Source organism: Nelusetta ayraudi, unplaced genomic scaffold (genome assembly GCF_046127955.1).
Source record: "Nelusetta ayraudi isolate G7.1 ecotype Tasmania unplaced genomic scaffold, CSIRO-AGI_Nayr_v1 ptg000021l, whole genome shotgun sequence".
NCBI lineage: Eukaryota > Metazoa > Chordata > Actinopteri > Tetraodontiformes > Monacanthidae > Nelusetta > Nelusetta ayraudi.
Genome location: NW_027466071.1, coordinates 2,131,291 through 2,153,304, shown reverse-complemented (window position 1 = coordinate 2,153,304; position 22,014 = coordinate 2,131,291). Strand labels below are relative to the sequence as shown.

Genomic DNA, 22,014 nt, shown 5'->3' with positions numbered 1-22,014 from the left:
ATTTTAAAGGTTAAAATATGTGTTCTGTTTGGCCCATGTCGGTCAGAATGTGGTTATCTCGCCTGGGTAAACCACAGCGTGCCAACTCGTTAGTGTGGTGGCGTGGCGGCTCTCAGAAAAGGCAGTTCCAGGTCAGTGGGGTGTGCAGGACCGTAATGCCCGCCTGGGTCATTGATAAATATGGAAACAATGACGTATTGCGGTTCACTAAAAACGCCAGCTTCCCCATCATCGACTACCCAAACGAGGTGATAGTCAGGGTGCACGCAGCGGGGCTGAATCCACTGGACGTCAAGATGAGAGGTGAGTGATGGACACCAGGAAGCTCTGGACTGACAATGACCGAGTGCGTGCACGCAGAATAGTCGAACATTAAACAGCTAAACACGCCCAGAATTCATCCCTCACTATACATTTTCCATTTTTTTTTTATTGTCACAATAAACAGGGGGAACAATTGAAAGATTAAACTCAATGACTTCCAAATTTTTTGTGCATATGTAAAATAGTTAAAAGTTCAATTTCTTTATTTCATTTTCCTCGTTTATATCATTTCAGAGTTTCTATAACATGATAAACTTGAAGAAAAAAAAAATCCTTTTCTGATTTTATCTCCTTTTCACCTATTTTAGGTCATAAACAAACAACAAAGTTAAATAACTACCAGTTACTGAAAGTTGAGGTTATCCTGAATAAAGGGGGCTGAAACTCTCACTCATTGCACATTCTTTGACAATTCAACAGCTATAAAAATTAAAATTTGTCTAGGTGACCTATGTGCTATTCAGGTATTGTAACATGAAATCCCACGCAGCTCCAGTCTGTCTGTAATTGACCAGTGTGAGACCTCATGATGGCCCTGACACCAGACCGTGTCCTCCCCTGCAGGGGGCTACGGAGCTGCCAGTATGTCAATGAGGAGAGACCCTCTGAACATCAAGCAGAACAGCAGCGAGTTCCCGCTCATCCTGGGCAGGGACGTGTCGGGGGTCATCATGGAGTGCGGCATGGATGTCAAGTACTTCAGAGAGAGAGATGAGGTAGGGGACCAGCCTACACAGGCTCACACCATTGTCTTCATTGTCACTAGTGTTGTAGCGTTTGCAAGTCTGGATTGTGTACTTTTCAAATTAGTCTGACCTAATTGGTTTTATTTACTCTAACCTCTAACTTCCGTCTTTTCCATCTTCAGTCTCAAGGAGACACCTGTTTGTTCTTTATCTTTACTACTTTCTACACTGGAGATACACACTGAAGACATCACAAATATATGACCAAGATGTGTGGATTAATGTAGCAAAAGAAAAACATGTTAAATATCTATGTGTTATGTTCTATATATTTTTTGTATAAAGGGTGGCGATTCTAGAAAGTCTCAAATATAAAACTTGTTTTGAGGTATTTTTCACTTTTTTGTTGAATACGTATTCCATACGTGTTCATTCATAGATTTGAATGAGTGACAATCTACAATGTAAATAGTCATGAAAATGAAAGGAAAAACCATTCAATCGGAAGTCTGCGTTCAAACTGCTGACTGGTAGCGTCCACATGGTCCTTTACCTCCACCCAGCCCTCAAGCTGAGGAGCTTCATTCTTCATTCATTGTCTTGTCATCGTTTTTTTTGCATTGCCATCAACGCTCAGGTAGTTTTGTCTAGTGTCAAAGAAAGAAGTCAAGAAAGTTGTCTGTTGTTGATGAGGAATTGCTGTGTGTCCCTGCCAGGTGTGGGCAGCCATCCCTCCGTGGAAGCAGGGCAGCCTGGCTGAGTTTGTGGTGCTGAGCGGCAACGAGGTAGCGTCACACAGCGCTGTTGACTGAAATCAATGCTTATTTTGTGTTACCGTAAATCCTCAACCTAGTGCTGCTGCTCTTTTGCAGGTGTTCGATTTTATTGATCACGTTCGATTTTACATTGTGATTGACCTGTGAATTACATTTGCTTTGTGATTTGCGTCAGTGCATCTTTATTTTGTTGCTTTATACATTTCACTGGACTTTTATTTAATTGATTTTTAATCCGAGCTAGTGAATTAGTTTAATTTACATTCTACTGGGTGAGACTTGGAAAAAAAAAAAAATACGTAGAGATACGTACACACCAATTTGACCCCAAAGCACAAACTGATGCGAAATAATCCTTTAGTTAAGACACGGTGATCAAGCCAATTGACTTTAAATTGTATTGAAAGTGGTCTTTCACTCTTCCCCCCTGCTTACACCAGCTGAATAGCAGTGTATCAGCATCAGTTCTCTCCAGTGAACCTCACCTGGTCTCTCTTTCGTCGAGCAGATTTCCCGCAAACCAAAGTCCCTGAGCCACGCCGAGGCGGCTGCCATCCCCTACGTGGCCACCACCGTCTGGTCGGCGCTGGTCAACACCGGCGGCCTCACGAAGGACAACTGCAGCCAGAAGCGGTGAGGACAACACGAACAAACTCTTGGCCAGCTCCTCAGTTCTGACTCATCCAATCACTTGGCTGGGTTCAACCTCCAAGCTCTGGCGGCCACTGTGTGTTGCTGTGGATTCCTGCCTGTCGTCCAGTCGCTCAACAGCCTTGTTGTAAACTTGACACTAATCCCAACAAGAGGGAGAGTGTCTGTGCATCAGCAGAACAGCACCGTCTTTCAATACTGTGTGTGTGTGTGTGTGTGTGTGTGTGTGTGTGTGTGTGTGTGTGTGTGTGTGTGTGTGTGTGTGTGTGTGTGTGTGTGTCTCCAGGGTTTTGATCCTCGGAGGCTCTGGAGGAATTGGAACATTTGCCATCCAGGTAGAGATGAAGATGTGTGTTCATCAGCCTGCTATCACCCTAACTGCTCAAAGCACAAAAGTGCTTTTGGGACTTAAAGGTCCAAGTGTGTAAAATTTGCCTTGATTTCTGATATTTATATTAATTTTCCTTAAAAAAAAAAAAAAGAAAAAAAAGAAAAAAATCACACTGGACTTTTAAGACGTAACCAGTCAAAAGCTAAATCAAAAGTCTTCTGCCACGTGACCGCGTTCAAAGACGGAGTGGAACTGTGCTGCTGTGTGTCCAGATGCTGAAGGCCTGGGGAGCCCACGTGACGGTTACCTGCTCCCAGAATGCCGAGCAGTTCGTCAGGGGGCTGGGGGCAGACTGTGCGGTGGACTACACTGCTGGCCCTGTGGAGGAAGAGCTGAAGAAACTGGACCAGTGAGACACACACACACACACACACACACACACACACACACTTTTATCTTTTGTGACAACTTCAATTTGTCTTCCTTTCTTTTGTTCAGCCCAATCCAACCCTCCAGACCCCCTCTTGACCCAAACCTTGATCACTGTATGTCTGATTTGATTCCTTGCATCTACACTTAAATATGTGGATGATGACGTCGTGAGCAAAAGTGGCTCGTCCTCAATTTTTGTCAAAAAAACGCTTGTCCTCAACATGTGCGAGTGACTGAGTTTGTCCTTAGTCAGCAGCAGTTCGAGTCAGGTTGAATTTCCCCACAACCTCAATCTCACTGGGACTTCTTGATCTCTTCCTTCTTTGGTTCACCTGGAAGCCAGCGAGCGTCTTGTGCAGAAACCCCTGCCGCCCTGCCGACCTATTAATCCTCTTTCTGACACCTCGGCCCCTGCAGGTTTGATCTGATCCTGGATAACGTTGGCGGGGACACGGAGCGCTGGGCGCTGAGTCTGCTTAAGCCTTGGAGCGGCGCCCGCTACGTCACCCTGCTGTCGCCCTTCCTCCAAAACACCGACCTGCTGGGCGTCGCCGACGGCATGATGCAGTCCGCCGCCACCATGGCCAGCAAAGCCCTCAAGGTAAAAACACCCCAGGGGTGATGTGACTGTTTAAAGGTGAAGTGTGTGGAGATTTTGAAGAAGAAACAGCGGCATCAGTTGGTTACATTGTAGATTGCAGCACTATTTCACTTTTGCTTCCTCTCCTGAGCTTGCCAGTGAACTACAGTGGCCCTGCACACCAAAACTAGGATACCTCGGCCACCTTCTCCTTCATTGGTTTATTTGAGGATGTGAGCAGTCACCCTAATTACGAAACGCGCTGTCAGGCAGCTGGATTGTCCACACCAGGCTTCCTTAGAAATATGGCAGTAAAAGATATAAACCTATATGTTTCTGTATATTTTCATACATAATACATAAAGTAATGACATTTATTGTGCTGCGAGTATATACTTTTATGAAAGTATTTGTTGGCAGTATATTATTATACACGCTGGACCTTTAATATGTTAATAGACCTTGATTGTGATGATGAATCACATGTTAACACTGTTATTCCTTTACATTGTCATTTTACAAGCAGCTTAAAGTCGCAGGCTGAGAGGCCACAACTTACCGCAGCAGGAAACTAAGTTTATGCAAAATAATGCAGCTGAGTAACTGCAGTGTGATTTCAATGCAGAGGAGATAAGATTCACTTTCCACTCTGAGGTTCAGTCTTCGCCTGCATTTTCTCTTCGTACAGTCACCCACAAACCCACGCGTTCCCTTCTGCATGTACACTGATCAAGACTAGCTAAGACAGAATATTCTGAAACTGGATGTTTCATGTTTCAAGCAAATGCTCCTTGACACACATCTGAATGAAAGTACAAGTACTTTGTTGTTTTTACCAAAACAAAAAACATTTTCTTGCGTCTGTTTGATGCAGCCCCACCCTTCAAAGACAAATGTTTTTTGTGAAAATATTTTGTTTTTTTTATTGTTCATCTCTGTTATTTATTATTTCCCCCCCAAAAAAAACTTTATTTAGGTGTAATGGAACATGTTCACTTCAAATAGTCTGAAATCTTTTGCATTTTTATACCCAAACAAACACGCAAAAACAAAACAAACATAAAAATAAAAAAGTGCAAATATTTCTTTATGATATTGGAGATCATGTGAAATTTTAAGGGTGTTTTCCTCTACACCTTTACTGCTTTCCATTATTGTACCTCTGGATAACCAAGATAAACTAAGATAGCTAATTTTACTTCTTAGCATAAAAATAGTGAGGAAAGTCTTGACTTACGAATACGTGTCACAGTTCTCCTGTATTTGTCCTCATATGTAGTCACATAGTGACTGACTCTTAATTTGAAAGTTGGGATCCATGCAAAGTTTCTTCTGTTTCTGCTGGGCCTTTTTTTTCTTTCTTCTCACCACCACCTCGATACTTAGACTTGTACTCTTTCTTTATTACTTATAAGGGCATGAGGTTAACTGCTCTGATCCGTCCCTTTGATGAGCGAGAGTAGATATATATTTCCCTCATGACGGTGCTCAAAACACAATCCATGCGTTTTAAGCATTGTGTTGTGTGAGTATTTTTTTAAAATGACTTTAGCAAACAGAGCAGGAGTCGTTGCTAGAAAATCTTACAGTTTTGCAGTTTTACACGGTGGGAAGAGAAGGACTTCCTTCTCGCATGTCACGAAAACCGGCGCTGTGGCACACACCTTCGGCGCATCCTGTCAGCAACGAGCAGGTTGCAGAGCAACGCTTGCAGAGGCTGTGCATCTGTGGCTCGTAGAAGATGGTTTCCATCTCCAGGTGACCACAACCACAGAACAAACGTATCTAAAAACCTGAAGAAATGACAAAAAAAAAAAAAAAAAAAACCTAAACCAGTTCCTCTTTTTTTTTTTTGGCAGTTCCTAACAAACTGCCATTGCATCATTTCCTCCTGAGACAGCATGTGAGCTTCACTTTTATCTTCAATATCATAAAGCTGTTACGTTACATTTGAAAGTTGCTTTTGCTCGAAATCTTCACTCGTTATCTGGCCGGCATTTCTTTCTTTCTTTCTTTCTTTCTTTTTTTTTTTTTTTAAAGTTGTTGTCATCGTGCACAAAAAAACCTTGATGAATAAAGGCTGTTTGTCTTTCTTCTAGCACTTGGTGAAAGGAGTTCACTACCGCTGGGGCTTCTTTGTACCCAGTGGTCCAGCACTGGACGAGGTGGCAGAGATGGTGGACGCGGGACAGGTGAGCTCTACTCATGGATGTTTTATTATAAGAGCTGGATAATGGACAGGCCATACAGCGGCAAAAAACTGCAGCAAAAAAAAAACAAACCCCATGGGCATTTAAAGCAGGGGGCATTTCCAGAGCACTAATCCCCAATGACCAGAGGCAGTCACTCAGAGGCAATGTGAGGTTCCTGAATAAGGCAGCAAAGTGTGTGAGGTCCATTACGAAGGTCACTTATCAATCTTCAAACTACCATCAAACTACCACCCTGAGCCAATTAATTTTTAGGGTTGGCAAAACAATAAAGGGCAGAAAATCACCAGAGAAGAGTTTATTCCCAGCGTGACATCACGTCGTACGTTGTCTCGGCTCGTTCTGATTGGCTCGATGCCTCCTGATGAATGGCGGCAGTTACAGCCGCATGGTGCGGAGTGTGCGTGCTCTATGCGCCCTCTAATGCGGAAGTCAAAAACTTTTTCGGCGTCTGCGCTGGCTGAGCAACTTGGTTTAAATCTCGGAGTCTCGGGGCCGCTTGCAGTGCTCGTTTGAACCACTAGAGTGCGGTAACGTGCCTTTAGCGTTTAGACCGCACCCGCATAGCACAGAACAGCAATGTAACGTCATTAATTAATTTTACCGCAGCTCTGTGAAGCCATATGTTACATTTGCTTGCGTGATTCTCCAGTTTTACAACGTATAGTTTGGACACGCAGTTTGTGAACTTGTCACTGTGGACAATTTTTTTTTTTGGTGGTTGTCAATGTTGCTTTACTTTTGTATCTTGTTCAGATCCGGGCCGTGGTGGATGAGACGTTCGGCTTTGAGCAGGTTCCTCAGGCCTTTGACAAGTTGGAGAAGGGTCACGCTCGAGGGAAAACTGTGATAGACGTTGGCAAAGCCAGAACTGACTCCTAGTTGTGGAAAAAGCAACTCTAAAAATGATCAGGACTGAAATGGAAAGTGAATGCAAAGCATTTCTACTAAAAGCATTGAGGGTGATCATCATTGTTATAATAATTTCTCTTCTCTGTGGGTTTATAGATCAACAGCAGCTGCTTCTGAAAATTGATGTAAATTTTTTAAAATCTGTTTTTGTAACAGTGTGAATAAAATCCAACTACTCTCCATTGCTACTGTTAAAATGTATGAAGTAGTCAGTCAGTGAATCAACTAAAAAACACATGTATGAAATAGAAAAAAAAAAGAAAGACAGCAAGATTTCTAAAATTAATCTCATGTTATTGCATCTTATGTTTTAGAGAAGCCAAAATACATTGCTAAATAAATTATTTATTTTATTATTGATCTAATTTTGTAATCCCTAATTTATGTATGCATTACTTCCCACTTTGACATAAAATAACGACACATTTAATTATTTGTTTAATGACTTTTTATTTCAGCATCGCTTTCAATTTGCCCTGTCACTGAGCAGTGCTCGTCACTGGGTCACATGTTGGGTTTGAACCACAGACTGTCTTTGCTGACAACCTACTGCTACAACAAACAGCTCCACCTCACCCTGAGGCAGCCACACTTGAACCATTTCTCCTGGCGGTTCGAGGTTTAGATCTTGGCTGTTGGACTTGAAGAAAACTCTGGTTTCTGGTCAGAGTTGATCCCTCAACGTCTTGATTTACAGTGAATCCACCAACTCCCTGAGCTACTGAGCTGGATGGGCTGATGAGTCCTTTGTCTCTGTTCTTGGAAACCTTAGAAAAAAAACCAAAAGTTGCAGAAGAGAGTTGAACCACCAACCTCCTGCACCACAGTCGGCCTTCCATCTCCCAGATTCTGGTAGCGCTCTTCCTATTTGCAGAAGGTCGCCAGTTTTTTTCTCTCACTCTTTTCATCATCATTGGAGAGGAAACGTTGTTTATTAAAGAAATAGTTGGACATAGACATTTTCAGAGATAGTTGTATTGGTGACGTCTGTGCTGTATGAATCATGTCCAGTCGCCGAGTCCACGAAGCACCGAGACCGTCGTCTCATTTTGCCTTGTTTGACTTTACAGGTGAGTAAGAAGAGCTGGCAGACGGGAGCCGGCTCCCATTGTTCAGTTGAAAGAGTCGGCTCTCCGATCCGGCTCGGTTGCAACCAACACGTCACTACGGCAGGAAAAGACAGCAAAAATGTCGCGCTTCATCTGCAACTGACTACAAAAATAAATGTTTGGAGTGCAGTTCAAGACTTCATGGAGCTTCACAGAGATTCATATTTCTAAACAATCTGTAGTAGGAAAGTACCAGCAGGTAAAGAGAGCTCTGCACTATTCTTATGTCTTCTGTAGTTGACCGTCTAAAAAGCTGTAAAAAAAAATTCTTTATACACAGATGCATGATTTGATAAAAGCTGTGCCAGCGTCCAGTCAATGGTTCTCTTCTCAGTACAAGCAAACAAGTACAAAAACTAAGAACAAGTGCAACGTCTGGGCTGAGAAACTCAGTTGCTCCTCCCGGTTCTGCACGGCACAGGATCCACGGAGGAGCTGCGTCACAGGGCCCACTGCTGTGCCGGAGCTGCGTCAGGGGCATGTGAGGCCCACAGCGGAGCTCCTCTTGTCAGGTTGAGGTTCACACGATCTCCACATTCCAGCGCTGGGACGGTTTCCTCTCGTCAAACGTGCTCAGGATGACCACGTTCTTGTCGTACTGCTGACCGCCTGGGGAGGTAAAGGCAATGCAAGTCAAGCATTTGGAACTGTGAAACACTTGGAAATGATCAATAATACATTTGATAAAGGGGGTGGTGAAATTTTTAAAATAAAGTAAAAAAAAACAAAAAAACAACAACGTCAAGGTACATTTTTACTTATTGATTGCAACACCTTAAGGTACCAGTAGGTGGAGGTGTTGTACCAGGACAAAGTTGAAGGATTTAAACAACAGGGTTCAAATGACCCAATTCTGTCAATTTATTTCCTCTTAAAGGTACCAATCAAAATCCTTCCTCTGTGGAAAATGTTACAGCAGCCCGGCAATCACTTCTGTCACTGTGAGTCATTAGAAATGCTACGATGACACAACTTTAATGAAGTGACTGGAGGTACAATCTCCTCGGTTATCTAAAAAATGTCCACTTTCAAAATGGTCATCTGGACCTAACTGAACGATTCCTAACTGATTATTTCTGAAATTGTATCGCAACGTAGATCTGACCTTTGACCTCCAGGACCAGGTTGGGATTGAGGTGGAAGCGCACCAGGCCGTCTGGTGTGATGTTCCACACGTTGGAGGTCTTCTCTGGCTGCGGGGCGATGCAGAGCCTGCTGCCGGCCATCACCACCGTGCCTGAAGGCTGCAGGCTGCAGTCCTCCACCAGCTGGACACACCAGAGAGGAACACTGGGAATCAGTGGGACTTCTCAGCCTTGTGGAAGAGCCAGAAGCTGCAGTTGTTACCTTGCAGGTGAGCTGACCGTCCCGATAGAGCCACACCTGCTCCTCCTCGCCCGTCTCCTCGGCGACCTGAACCCTCATCAGCTTGATGTCCTCCAAGGCCCCTGACAGCGACAGCAGGCCTCCGGTCTCCTTGTTCCGCAGGCGGAAGTACAGCTCCCTCTGCAGGAGGGCGAGCGACAGCATGGGGTGAGTTCGCCCGCCTGAGTATCTTGGATATAGTGCAATTTAACAAAGAGACACCCGTGAGGTGGGTGGGAGTCCAGAGAGACTTTGCCCAGACCTGGAAGAGAGGACGCAGGGATCCTATTCGCTGCCAGCCGCTAAACGTCCACAAATCGTCCACCTGGCAGGGCTGCAGCAGCAGCTGCCGACCAGAGTAGTTGCTGTTTTCATATAAAACCCACCTGTGGGAGGAAAAAAAGATTTGTGGATTTCCATATAAGGAGTATTGCCAATGTTATTCTCGCTGTCATTATTGAAAATCCATCAATAATCAATTGTTTCCTATTTTCCCTCTTCTTTAATTAACCCATGCACACGCACGCAAGCATACACACCATTAATGTTGTTGTTTGTTATTCACTCTGTCTGTCTATTAAAGTCACTGTTTTTCACTTTTATTGAAATAAAAGTGAAAAACAGAATCAAAAAGAAAAAGAAAAGAGAGAGCAGTGACGTACATTCCTCCCTCCACCACCAGGGAGCGCGTGCGGGTGTCCAGGCCGGCCTGCTGCAGGTTGACGGCGCCCTCTGTGAAAACCACCTGGCGTCCTCTGCAGCCGAGCTTACTGAAGGCCAGGATGGAGGGCAGCGAGAACTCCTGGCGAGGGACACGGACAAGTTCTCATCAATGTGAGTCGACGCCCTAACATTTGCTGGGTCGGATCGGGTCGGATACGCACCTGACCAACGGGCTGTACGGAGCGCAGAGCAGAGTCCGGGCTCAGCAGGCCCATGGCCTCGGCGTCGGGGTAGTCACCCTTCTCCAGCACGTACATGTTCTGGGTGAACTGGGCTCCTTCATAGACGACCCAGCTGGAACAAACACACAAAGACAACCATTATGATATTGTATTTTAAAACCTAAAGGTCCAGTGGGGAAAATTTGGCCTGATTTGTGATTTTTATATTGGAAAAAGCCAAACATACAGCCCATAATTACATTAATAAAAGTGCATACTTGCAGTACAATTAAAGTAATTTGGTTTTCCTACCCTTAGAACGGTTCTGATATATATTCTATGTATAATGTGCATATATGAAGGATTTTGCTCCCAGTTAGCTGCCATCTCGCACCACTATATTTCTAAGGAAGCCCAGTGTGGACAATCCAGCTGCGGCTTAAAAAACAGCAAAGAAGAAGGTGGACGAGGCATCCAGGTTTGGGTGCAAAGGCCACCGTAGTTCACTGGCAATCTCGGGAGGGGGGGGGGCGGTGAAAGAGTGCTACAATCTAAAATGTAACCACTTGATGTCACTGTTTCTTCTAAAAAAAACTCCAAATATTACACGTTACTTTTAAACAGTAAATTAGAATCTTTAGGTAAATATTTGGAAATTATTCCACATTGCTTGGTCAAAAGCATACAGTGGCTTCAGTGAATAGTTCAAATATGTGTGTGTTTTTGTTCTTGTTTTTTTACTGTGGAAAATAGCTGTTTCAAACAACTTTTTTAAGTCAAATTTTTAAAAGTCAAATGGTTTTTCTGGCCTTGTCATTGTGATCAAACAACACGTGTTTTATGTTAAGGCCTCCCACACATTAGAAAGGCCTGTGATTAATATCAAACCTGATTGGTAAATGCTGGCCTCACACTTGACATCATTTCAAAAGATTTCAGCAACAGACAATATTTTTTTTTTTAACGAGCCAAAAGCAGTAAAGTTGATGGACGGTTGTTTTGTGATTCCCTGGTCTCTGCTATTTGCTTCACGGTGGCAATAATAAAACTCAATCTGGACTCAAGCCTGGCCTGAAAGCAACTCACCACATCACACCAGCATTTCAAATAACACAGCCTGACGTTGTGCCTACCTGCCCGCCAGCACTTTACAGGACCGAGGCGTGAAGTCGTGGTCCAGAGCCGCTGCTCCGTCCTCCAGGGTCACCAGCCTTCCCTGGAAGTCTGGCTCAGCATACAGATGTATCTGAAACGCACGCGGACAACCACTTGATGTCGCCATTTCTTCTTCAAGACCTCGAAATATTACGCACTCAACCTTTTGAATGAGATCGGGTACCTTGTTCTTGACAGTTCCCGCTATCGTGTCCTGTAGAACAGAGAAGAGAAGCGGTTAAGGACGTTGCACCGGCTGACGGTATGAGAGAAAATCTCATCTTCCTGTTTTCAATCAGCTCTCACATAGAAGACCGGCTGTATGGACGACATCTTGAAGTTGAGCGCCCCCCAGTCGTCTGGATCTGCATACAGGCCCTTCTCCAGGACGTAGCACTCACCGCTGAAGCCGGGCTTCTCAAAGCCCACCCACCTGCCGAGCACACAGACAGAACACTGTGAGACGCAGTGGTGCAGAGCGCCTGCACAGGTCGGCTGAAGCTAAGGACAACAGCCAGCAGGAGGCAGCAAAACTGACAGGAGGCCGCGAAACACAGGAAGTGAGGCGTTAGGTTTCTATCAGTGTCCAAAAAAGACGGCTGAACTGAGTTTGGTTGGAATATCGAATCCTTTTTTAACTCATAAAAAGATTTGCAGCAGACATGCAGCCCAGCAAGCCATCACAAAGTAAGAAAAGAGCAGAAACCCGAAAAAAAAGAAGAAAATCACTGCCTTCAACTGTGGGAAAGAGGAATCTGCACTGGCTGTAAAACCATTGAGCAGACAAGGCAGCGGCAAAAAGCAAACAGCGAGCAGGTTGTTGGGACTGTTTTGAAAAATGTCACTCGACACACGAGAGCCTGACAAAAATCTGAGGGTGACAGGAGCCGTCGCCAGCAGAGGTATTTTAAGTGACAGTTCGCTCAACAAGGAGCTCCGAGTGTTTGACAGAGTGAAAAAGATCAAATCTCAGTGAATCGACTGATAAAGGGCTTGTTTTTTTGTTTTTGTTTTTTAAAAGGAATAGCTAAGAAATATTGCCTCTTTTGTGACACTTTAAACAAATTAATTTGAAGTTTAAGAATGTCTCAACAAACTTCAGAGCTTATTCTTTAATGCAGAGATCAGATCTTCCTGAAGTTAAAGACATTCACCGTGCAGAGAGAGAAATCTCAAAGAGTCTGACTCAACGCTAAATCTCATTTGTATTGCGCAGGACATCAGTAAGCGCTGTGGACTCTTAAAGAAAAATAATTCTAAAATAAACTATCAGGACCAGGTTAAATAACAACTGACTGAATCATTTTACTCTCTCGGAGTTTGGAAATTGTTCAGTTTTAGCTTCTCGGTCCGAGTTACGTCCCAGAAAACCTCTGTGGTTTTCTGTATGTCTCCTGTGTACATTACACTGAAGAAATACCTCTCATATCTGGAGGGTGTGTACTGCACACACTTTGAAACTAGCAGGGTGTGTGTGGAGCAAACACCGTCTCATTCCCGCTGATAAAGTGCGACTAAAGTGTAGTTTAGTCGCCATCAAAATGTTTGCTGTTAACGTGTCATTCTTATTTTGTAACTACACAAATGCTTCTTAGTATTCGTTCTAAGCAAATGTCACTTCAGTAATGTGATCCAAGCCTGACAAAAATGAGGAAGCGCCACAGTTAACAAGGTGTGCAGCGTTTCCTCCACCTGAAAATAGCGCGACTCTACTTTTCAGCATCGGTCCCTGTCAGTACAGGAAGTGTGGGACCGGGTTCTAACGCACAGATTCTTCAGCGTTCAGTGAAAACGTAAAGTAGACATAAATAAGATCCTATTCTGTATTGTGTTAAAACCACACTTTATAATCCAAAGCAACACCTTTGATGGTCATTTAAAGTAGACACTGAACTCCAAGCAGGTAGAGCTGCAGTAAACAGGTAGTGGCTCTCGTAACTATCGATTGGAATATATGCAACATGATGATTATTATTATTATCATCATTAATTGTAATTAGCATGACTTGTTTGATTGTTCAGGAGGTTCTTCCTGAAGTCCTGGGTAAAAAAAATGACTGCACTGGACTTGGTCTACGCGGCACTTACACTCCACTCATGACGTTGACCGACTGAGTTTTGTGACTGTAGCTGACTTGGTCCATGTTGACCACCGGGCCCATCAAGTCCACTTTGATCCCCATGCTGTTGAAGTTGGGCTCGCTGAACAGTTTCACGTGCGGCGACAGGAATTCCTGAGGGAGACGGAGGCAGGGTTGGAGTTTGTTTAAAATTCAAAAGCAAAAGAATCTGACAGCGGTCCTAAAACCCAATGTCGTCTGTCGTCATCACTGGTGGTGACACTGACCGTGCACACAGGCCGAAGGGACAGAATCCTGCTGTCAGAGCCGCCCCAGTCGGAGGACTGTGGAAACTCCCCCTCCTCCAAGACGTACTGCTGCCCCTCGAAGTTTGTCTCTGAATAGCCCACCCAGCTTATGAGGGGAAAAAGCACAACTCTTAGTCATTCACGTCAACAGAAAATATGGAAAAACATTTCATCAACGGGACTGTCAATGGGAAGTTCTCCACATTTCTGGCTTAAAACAAAAAGAGCCGGTGTTTCCTTTGACCTTCCGTCACTTTTGTTTGGCATTAAATTGTGAAGTTGGCAAAGAGGGTGTGGAGATAATGTTAAGAAGGTAACGGCGACCCTGTCCAACAGATACTCACAGACCACCCAGTATCTTCATCGAGCCCACGGCCGACAGGGTCTTCTTCTTCTGGTCGACCGTGTCCGCTTTGTCCTCGTCCGCTTCTTCACACAGGCTGTGCAGGTCGCCGCACACCTCCACACATTCACCAGTGAAGTTGGGCTTTTCAAAGACCAAAGCCTGGATATGAGAAGGAGGCAACTGAGTTTGCGTGGACGTTTTTAAAAGTGTGTAGAAACCACACAAAAACTTGAATAAAACTTCGAGCAGAGCTGAAAACTCCACGATCAGCTGCACACCAGCAGACTGTGTGTTTTCTAGAGGAACGTCACGTCAAACTCACCTTGACATCATAAGGATGCTCCACCCTCAAAGGTCCCTGTAATGGAAAGACAGGTGTTAGATGGAACCATTTCAAACCGGGCGGACAGATCTCTGCATTGAAAACCCACTACCATCTGGAGGGGTCTGAGGGAGCCGACGAAGGGCTGAGGGAAACCCCAGGAGTCGGGGCAGGGATACTCCCCCTCCTCCAGCACTCCTACGAAACCTCCGAACCCTGGGTCAGAGTACACCAGCCAGCTGCAGACACAGACAGAAGGTGGACGACAGGGACGGAGGGGAAAAGACAATAAAAAGGAAGCATTTTTTAAGAGACTTTTGCAGCCCTGCAATCAATCAAATAAATGAATCTAACTTTTGCTCTCCGCGACTTCAAATAAGGAACAGTTGAAGAATATCATTCATAGAGGAAGGTGAACGTACACTCCACAGTGGACCTTAATGGAGCCAGTGGACTGTGGGATTCCATAAGAGCCGAACTCTACAGCCTCGGTGGTGAACGTCGACACCCTCCCCATACCGTTCACCTCTGCAAACAGGTCAACGCGGGGCGTGGTGTAGTCCTGGGACAAGCCAAAAGGAAAAGGGGCGTCAAAGTCTTTGAAAAGCAAACTGTTGTTTACAGTTAAAGCACGCACATTGTATGTTTTTCTATATTTCTTAAAATCAAACAGTAGAACAAAGTCAGAACTTACTTGGACTGCTAGTCGGATAGAACCAATTACCAGAGGTGTCGTCGGAACTGGTTCACCGATCTGGTCCAATGTTGTTGGAGTTTCCTCCTCTGCCCACACATTGACTATGTGGTCTGTGGGACCCTCCTCCAGAGCAATGGTACGGCCTTGGAAGCCCGGCTTTTCATAGAGCAGCCAGCTACAGGGAGGGAAATGCGGACAGACGTCAAACCGAAGGTCATCACTGGTGGAGGGGAAGGCAGTGAAACGATGGCGAGCAGCTCGTACCATCCTCTGACGACTGTGACGGAGATGATCGGGGACAGCTTCATTTTGCTGGCGTCCCCCACGTCTCCGTGGACTTCGAATGCGTCCCCTTCAAACTGAGCCAGCTCATGTATTACGATCTTGAGGAAAGAAAGAGAAGAGTATTTGTACGTTTACAATTCCCAGCAAAAGTAAGGCGATCACACGCATGGAGCAGAAGTGGACCGCGTCATTTAATATTTTCTCACGACGCGGTCGGTGGATACAAAGTAACAGCGGCTGACAAGAGAAACCCAAAAGCAACATTAACTAAAACAACATAATGCATCATGATCCAGTTTCAAACAGTCAGCATGGAGCCATACCTTGCCCGGCCTCTTGTGGAACCCTCTTGCAGCCTGGATCTACAAAACAAAGACAAGACTTTCAACTTTGGCAAATTATTTGGCATTATGTCGCTTTAGACTCGATTTTAAATCATCACCAGCCACGTTTACATAGATAATTAGTTCAGTTCAGTTCAGTTCAGTTCAGTTCAGATTCTTTTCAGGGACCTCCAGAGAATTAAGGTTGCAAATTAGCTGAGGCAAGAAACCTGCATCTCCTATGCATTTAGAATATGAAGCAAAGCACGTTGAATAAGGCCCTGCCATATATACTTATATTATTTTATATACTTATATTATTTTAAAACTCTCATTTAAAACCTCAAGCAAAACCCCACTGGTCCTCTTTATTCACTAAGACGGGGAGCAGATTTTAGGAGAATGAGCACATGGTTTCCATTTCAGTGCATGAGGTAACCCCCCCTATAGGAGAGAGAGGGGGAGAGAGAGAGAGAGAGAGACCATTGTCGTGCAGCAGCTACGGTCATGGTGTGATCAACATCACCGCATCACCTAAACACAAACAACATTTTCCTTTTGCGTAGCTCTGCTATTTTGCATTGTGATGCAAATAAACCAGGGCGGACCTATGACCCAACTTGCCACTGAGACGTTTCAGCACAGTTCCAGGGTGGGAAGTGGATGGACCAGCTTGACCCCTGTGACCTCTCCTGTCAAGGGTTCAAACCACGGATGTAACATCATGGCCAAGACTGTCGGCTCCCAGCAGGAGAGGAAAGGCACAGGAAGGCACCCGGAGCTCAGTCCAGGTGCCACTTCAAAAGTTCTTGTGGGAAACGACCCAACATGCTGGCTGATGGCCAGTTTTTTTGTATCAACCCTCCCCCAACCTACAGGCAAAATGTGTTTAGTCCTCTAAAAGACTAAAAAAAAAAAAGGGGGAAAAAGTGATTCCCACATTTTTGAATAGATGTACCATCGTGTTTGGCTTGCTCACTAAAAACAAGTGCAAAGAAATCAAAAATGAACAAGGGAGTGTGAATGATTTGGGAAAGATCAGAGCTCAGGTCTTACCTTGTGCTTGGGAGTGGAAAGTCCATTGACGGATGACTTTGAGCTGCTTGCGTTGGGCGCTCCTGCCATCGAGGCCTTGCCCTTCCCGCCACTTCCCTTCGGACTGGGTTTCGTTTGCTGCTTGGCGGCCTGCGAGGTCTCAGTCTCACTTTTGCTTTTCTTCACGTACTTCTCTAAATGAGCCGGCAGCTTGACTTCAGCGAAGGAGGGGACAGCGGGGGGAGAGGCGGGTCCGCCCGCCAGTTCACTCAAAGCACTCAGTCCTGCCCCAGCTGGACTTTGACTTTTGCCTTTGTCCACACCCTGCTTATCGGCCTCAAGAGGCGGAGATGCGGCTCCTGCTTTTCCTCCCGAGGGCGGGGCCGCGCTATCTTTGGCAGATGCGACTTCCTCCCTGACTTTCCTGGAGGACCAGGGGGAACTCATCAGGCTGGAGAGGATGGATATTCTCTGTAGCCGTGACGACAGCTTACCGGCCTCCTCGCCGTTGACCGGCGGTTCTTCTTTCCCTGCGTCCGTCCCCCCTTGGACCCCCGTATTTCCATCGACCCCGTCGGCCGATTTGAGTCGAGCCTCGGTCTGGTCTCGGGACGCGGTCTCTTGCACACGTCCCTTCCTATTGGCAGAGTTTTGTTTGATCATCATAGCTGGAGACGGGTCCTTGAAAATGGAGTCTTTTTTTCTGAGGCCAAACTGGAAAGAGTCCGGGTCAAAGTTGTCCTCTTTGATCGCTGGCATTACCGGGGACGGGGTCTTCTTACGGGTGTGCTTCTTCAGGGGTTGCGTGAAGGGGGTGCTGCCCTCTCTTATACTCCTGACAAACTCATCCAGGTCGTCGGGCTCCAGAGATTCGTCCTCGCTGGTCGAGGTGTCTAGAATCCTCCTTGATTCTTTTTTCTTCTTTGGCTGATGCTCCACGTCCAACCAGCTGGACGGCGATTCTTTGTTCAGCTGCAGATTCTGAGTTGCAGATTTTTTCCCATGAGCCCGAAGGAAATCGCTGACATTTAACATTTGGGGAACACCAAGGTTTGAGGCGCCGTCGTTTGTTTGTAGCAGTTGCTGGGTTTTTAACCCAATGCTGGTTTTTACTGGAGCTTTGGTATTTCCGCCATCCTCCTGAGCGTCAGCATGATTTGGCATTTTGACAGTTTTGTTTTCTCCTTCTTTGGCATCTTTGATGGATTTCTTCTGATCATCCGGCTTTGCTTGTTTGATTTTCACCTCAGGAACATCTTGAGAGAGCTCCTTCTGCTTCTTGTCCATCTCTCTGGTTATTTTCTCATTTATTAGAACCCTCGACTCTTTGGTCGAGTCGGCCAGTTCCTTGGATTCTTTCATCTCCGTCTTAATTTGCTCTTTAAGGTTGTTTTTTGATTGCATAATGTACTTGTCTTGGTTGCATAAAAGACCAGGTTTCTGGTCTAGCAGGGGAGTAACTTGCTGGTTGTCGTCTCTACCTTCCATCTTAGCTTCAGGTGTTGTGTGCGTTGAAGAATCTTGCAGGTTTACTTTGTTTTGAATCAAAGGTTTTTGGTTTTCTGAAATGTTAACCTCATGATGGTTCTCAGTCAAAGTTGGGGTCTCATTTGACGAAACCATAACTGAGGAGTCCCTGCTCCCCCTCTTGTCTGTAATGCCTTCAACACCCTTGCTTTCACGTATTTGTTGAGCTGTGCCTGTTCCACTTTTCTCTTCTACCACAGCCACTGGTCCTTTGGTCGTGGGTAAAGTGCTTTTCTCAGCTGGGAGTTTAACAGTGGACGTTGTTTGGTGAGTAGGTTTGGTTAAGTTTTTGGTGTCACCATCCTTCTTCTCAGCAGCAGTGGTTGCAGGGCACTCAACTAGAATAACACTGATTTTGTCTTTTGGTTCTTGGTCACTGTTTTTACTCAAACACAGTTCTGACTCTTGAGTTGAGTCTATTTCTGGTGGCTTTACCTGCTGAACCTCCTGCTTTGTCACTTTATTTTCAACACTTTGACAGATGGTTCCCTTTTTCCCTTTGTTAGTAGACTTTTTTGCTTCTTTTTCACTTGTTTTTTTAGTCAATCTGGAATCATTCGCTGTGTTCGCAGAGTCTTTTGTCTCTGCCTGTGTCTTGTTTTCTACTTTAGTTTTTGGAGTCCTGTGTTTGTCCACTTCTGTGCCATTCTTGCTTTGGTTTCCCAGAACCCCAGCTGTCTGATCTTCCTGTACTTTAGCCTTGCAGCTTTCAGTGGTGTTTGCACTCTCATTGGCAAAGCTCATTGCTTTATTTTTATTCTCATCAGGAACTGTGGTAGTCACGGTATTCAGACTAACCTGTTTGTCAACAGTCTCGCTCTCGCTAATTGTTTTTGAGTCCTTTGTTTCTCCAAGTCCTTCATCACCTTGAGTATTTACAGCAAATGGTTTTGGCTCTGGAATTTCACCCTCTTGAACAACAGGGCCAGTGGATTCCTTTACCTTGTTATCCTTAACCTGCTCTTCTTTTGTTAGAAGCTTGCTGTTGTCATTTTTCTTCTCAGTGTTTGCACGTTTGACCATTTCAACAGGACCATTAACCTTGACTTTTTGATGTTCTCCACCTCTTTGACTTGAAACGACTTCAGCACAAGTCTGTAATGAGTCCACCTTCATCTTTGCTACGTCTTCCTTCTTTGTCGCTTTGTTTTCAATGGCTTTGTCTTCTTTGAGGTGGTTTGTCTGTTTTCCTGTGTTATTTTGCTCAGTGGAAACGCTTGACTTTTCACTTAATTTAGCATCTTCTTTTGTTTGAGTCTTAAGTTCCTTGTCCAGGTTAGCACCTGGAACCATGGTCGGGACTGGCTCACTATCTTTGTTACTCGTGACTGTGGGTCTCAGCTGTTGCTTAGCTGGACCCTCCTGTTGGCTCTTTGCATTTACAGGCTCAATTTTAGGTTCTTCCCTTTGACCTGTCTGGGTGTCAGGTTTTAATTTGTCCCCAACTTGGCCGTCGTCTTTTCCAATCACAGTTGGTTGGACTATATTTTCAGCATTAATGACCGAATCCTTCATTGATGATTCTTTTGTTTTTCGCTCCTCTTCAGTGACTTTGGCCCTCTTGGTGTCATCTGTTCCTCGAGATGCATCTATTTGTGGAACCTGGTTTTCTAAAGACTTCTTTTCGACTAATAATGAGGTATCTTCGACAGCTTTATTAATCTCTGTACCATTAACAATAGCCATTGAGGACACTTGGTCCTTCAATACTTCAATATCAGCAGTCCTGTTTGAAATCTCCTTCTTATTCCCTTCTTTTATTCTAACATTTGCATTGGTGAAGTCTTTGAGCTCTGGAGTTTGATTGACCATTATCATCTCCTTCAGATTTGATTGAGTAATTGTAATCTCCTCATTTCTGGACTGAAGCTCTTTGGGTTCCTTTTTGTTATTTTCTGCTATTGCCTTAATCTGCTTTTCTGTTTTCTCCACAATGACTTTAGCTTCAACACAGATGTTACTTTCTGACTTTGTTTTGAATGCACTGGGCTTATTTGTAACTTGTTCCTTTTCCATAACGTTGGTCACGTTCTTCTCTTCCTGGGCATCTGTACCTGCTGCCTGGGTTTGCTCCGCTGTGTCTGGCTTTAAAAGTGTCACTGGTTTCCCTGGTTTGGAAGCCTTTTCCTCTGCTCCATCCTGCATTATTATAGACTTGGGTTCCTCTCTGCAACTGTTCGGTGAGTCAGTGTTTCCCACTGCTGGGTCACTCAGCCTTTCATTTGAGTCTTTCTGCTGTCCAGCCACTATAAGAACCCCTTTGTCCACTTGGTTTCCAACATTCTTGGCCAAAACAGTCAGAGCCTCTGTTTGAATGCTGCTGCCAGCTTCCTTTGAGCTATTCTCCTCAACCTCAGGGTCAGTTAAATTGCTGCTGAATGAGGGCAGTTCGCCAAGAGCTGGAATGATATTTTGATCTGTCAACAACTTCTTTGGCTCGATGGCTTTATTGGCCAGTTCAGGATCAACAGAATAAGTAACTGGAGAAGCTGGAGCAGCATCCTCTGGTTCGACACATTTGACTTTAGAGGCCAAAACTGTAGGAAGCACTTTGTTTTGGTCAGATGTAACCTTGTCTGATTTTTGAAGGGACGTTTCGACTGGTTTGGTTCTCTTTTCCTCAGGAACTTGTTCTGTGCCCTGATCCCGCAACGCAGGGCCCACAGACACTTTCTCTTCAGGTTTGAGGCCACCTCCTAGCTCGCTTCCCTCTGTAATGTCCTTCTCTGTTGAATCTTTTGGACCAATCGTTGTCTGCTGTACGAGTTGGGTACTTTTATTTTGAATTTCAACTTGTCTTCCCGGCTTAACGGACATACTTAGACTGACAGATGGTGAATCAGATGGGCTTTCTTTGCCCACCTCACTAGGCAGTGTGTCGCTCTTGACTGGTGTAACTGTTAGCTTACCTGACTCTTTGGTCTTTTTATCGTTGCTCTGAATTGGTGGGATGTGTGAAGTTTCTTCAGTGATGGGACTCTTGGTCGTGGCTGCCTTAGATTTTGTCGTGTCTTGTTCTTTGAGTTTGATGTCATTTGCTCTGGACTGCGTCTTTGCTTGATCTTCTCCTTTCTTTGCAGACACTGACCTTTTGGCTACGTCCTTCACATGATCTGCTGTTGCAATTCCAGATGCGCCAACGACCGTCTTGGCTTGTGCTTTCCCATTTGGCTCTTGATTGGAACTATCAGGTGTTAATTCATTTCTGGGTTTTTGCTTGCTGGGGCTTCTCTGATCCCTTGTGGGAAGCTTGCTTACGCCTGATGTCAGGTCACCTGAAGCCTTTCCAGATGTTTTTTTGTCCTCGACGATGTCGCTTTGCTTCGGGATTCTTGATAAAATAAATTTGTCTTGCTTTGACGGGGGTTGAGTTTCACTCTCTTTGTGGCTTTCACCTTTTTTAGGAGAGGATTTTGATGGCTCAGTTGGCAGCGGGATTTCTGGAAGAAACAAAGCCAGAAAAACACTTAAAAGATGGTTGAATTAGAGTGCCACTCTTAGACTGGTACAATCAATATAAAGCTGGAACTTAAATTTAGTTAATCAAGTATAAAGGCAGACAAGGGAAAAAAAATCAGCACTGGCCGTACATAAACAAAGAGGAGCGCTGACATGAGCTGAACAAAATACCAAACTATTTCTAGAAGAAATGATCAATCATAACCATAAAGTGAATTTAAGGTTAAATTGTTCCTC

The 22,014-nt window shown here is 44.8% G+C and overlaps 2 protein-coding genes across 4 annotated transcripts in view; one reads left to right on the top strand and one right to left on the bottom strand.

The window, feature by feature from the left end:
• Positions 1 to 17: 17 nt before the first annotated feature.
• Positions 18 to 6,896, top strand: rtn4ip1 (reticulon 4 interacting protein 1). Of its 3 annotated transcripts, none has more exons than XM_076027607.1 (9): positions 18 to 303; positions 889 to 1,040; positions 1,727 to 1,795; positions 2,295 to 2,419; positions 2,724 to 2,772; positions 3,041 to 3,177; positions 3,618 to 3,801; positions 5,880 to 5,972; positions 6,747 to 6,896. In XM_076027607.1, exons 1-9 carry the CDS (start codon positions 18 to 20, stop codon positions 6,870 to 6,872), a joined length of 1,221 nt encoding a protein of 406 aa, XP_075883722.1. In that variant the 3' UTR covers positions 6,873 to 6,896. The 3 variants fall into 3 exon arrangements, with proteins under 3 accessions (XP_075883722.1, XP_075883721.1, XP_075883723.1); XM_076027606.1 differs by having other exon boundaries at positions 2,724 to 2,786; positions 3,016 to 3,177; XM_076027608.1 differs by lacking the exon at positions 18 to 303 and adding an exon at positions 460 to 788 and having other exon boundaries at positions 2,724 to 2,786; positions 3,016 to 3,177.
• A 431-nt stretch (positions 6,897 to 7,327) lies between these two features.
• LOC142889044 (uncharacterized) overlaps positions 7,328 to 22,014 on the bottom strand; it is a 37,836-nt gene continuing 23,149 nt past the window's right edge. Inside the window, exons 5-24 of the mRNA XM_076027590.1 lie at positions 18,273 to 21,758; positions 16,813 to 18,206; positions 15,757 to 15,795; positions 15,413 to 15,531; positions 15,146 to 15,323; positions 14,874 to 15,013; positions 14,564 to 14,690; positions 14,452 to 14,487; positions 14,128 to 14,288; positions 13,763 to 13,889; positions 13,504 to 13,649; positions 11,722 to 11,848; positions 11,600 to 11,629; positions 11,394 to 11,506; positions 10,261 to 10,393; positions 10,039 to 10,178; positions 9,639 to 9,762; positions 9,359 to 9,517; positions 9,117 to 9,279; positions 7,328 to 8,620 (exon numbers count right to left, since the gene is read on the bottom strand). Coding sequence (XP_075883705.1) covers positions 8,532 to 8,620; positions 9,117 to 9,279; positions 9,359 to 9,517; positions 9,639 to 9,762; positions 10,039 to 10,178; positions 10,261 to 10,393; positions 11,394 to 11,506; positions 11,600 to 11,629; positions 11,722 to 11,848; positions 13,504 to 13,649; positions 13,763 to 13,889; positions 14,128 to 14,288; positions 14,452 to 14,487; positions 14,564 to 14,690; positions 14,874 to 15,013; positions 15,146 to 15,323; positions 15,413 to 15,531; positions 15,757 to 15,795; positions 16,813 to 18,206; positions 18,273 to 21,758 — 7,031 coding nt within the window. The 3' untranslated portion in view covers positions 7,328 to 8,531. The remainder of the gene's footprint in view (positions 8,621 to 9,116; positions 9,280 to 9,358; positions 9,518 to 9,638; positions 9,763 to 10,038; positions 10,179 to 10,260; positions 10,394 to 11,393; positions 11,507 to 11,599; positions 11,630 to 11,721; positions 11,849 to 13,503; positions 13,650 to 13,762; positions 13,890 to 14,127; positions 14,289 to 14,451; positions 14,488 to 14,563; positions 14,691 to 14,873; positions 15,014 to 15,145; positions 15,324 to 15,412; positions 15,532 to 15,756; positions 15,796 to 16,812; positions 18,207 to 18,272; positions 21,759 to 22,014) is intronic.

Bases quoted from the DNA above. Each gene is read 5' to 3' on its own strand.
- rtn4ip1 (XM_076027606.1), top strand. From the start codon at position 18: ATGTGTTCTGTTTGGCCCATGTCGGTCAGAATGTGGTTATCTCGCCTG. The intron at 2,787-3,015 runs GTGTGTTCATCA...TCAAAGACGGAG, and splicing joins ATCCAGGTAGAGATGAAGAT to TGGAACTGTGCTGCTGTGTG. The intron at 3,802-5,879 runs GTAAAAACACCC...TCTTTCTTCTAG, and splicing joins TGGCCAGCAAAGCCCTCAAG to CACTTGGTGAAAGGAGTTCA.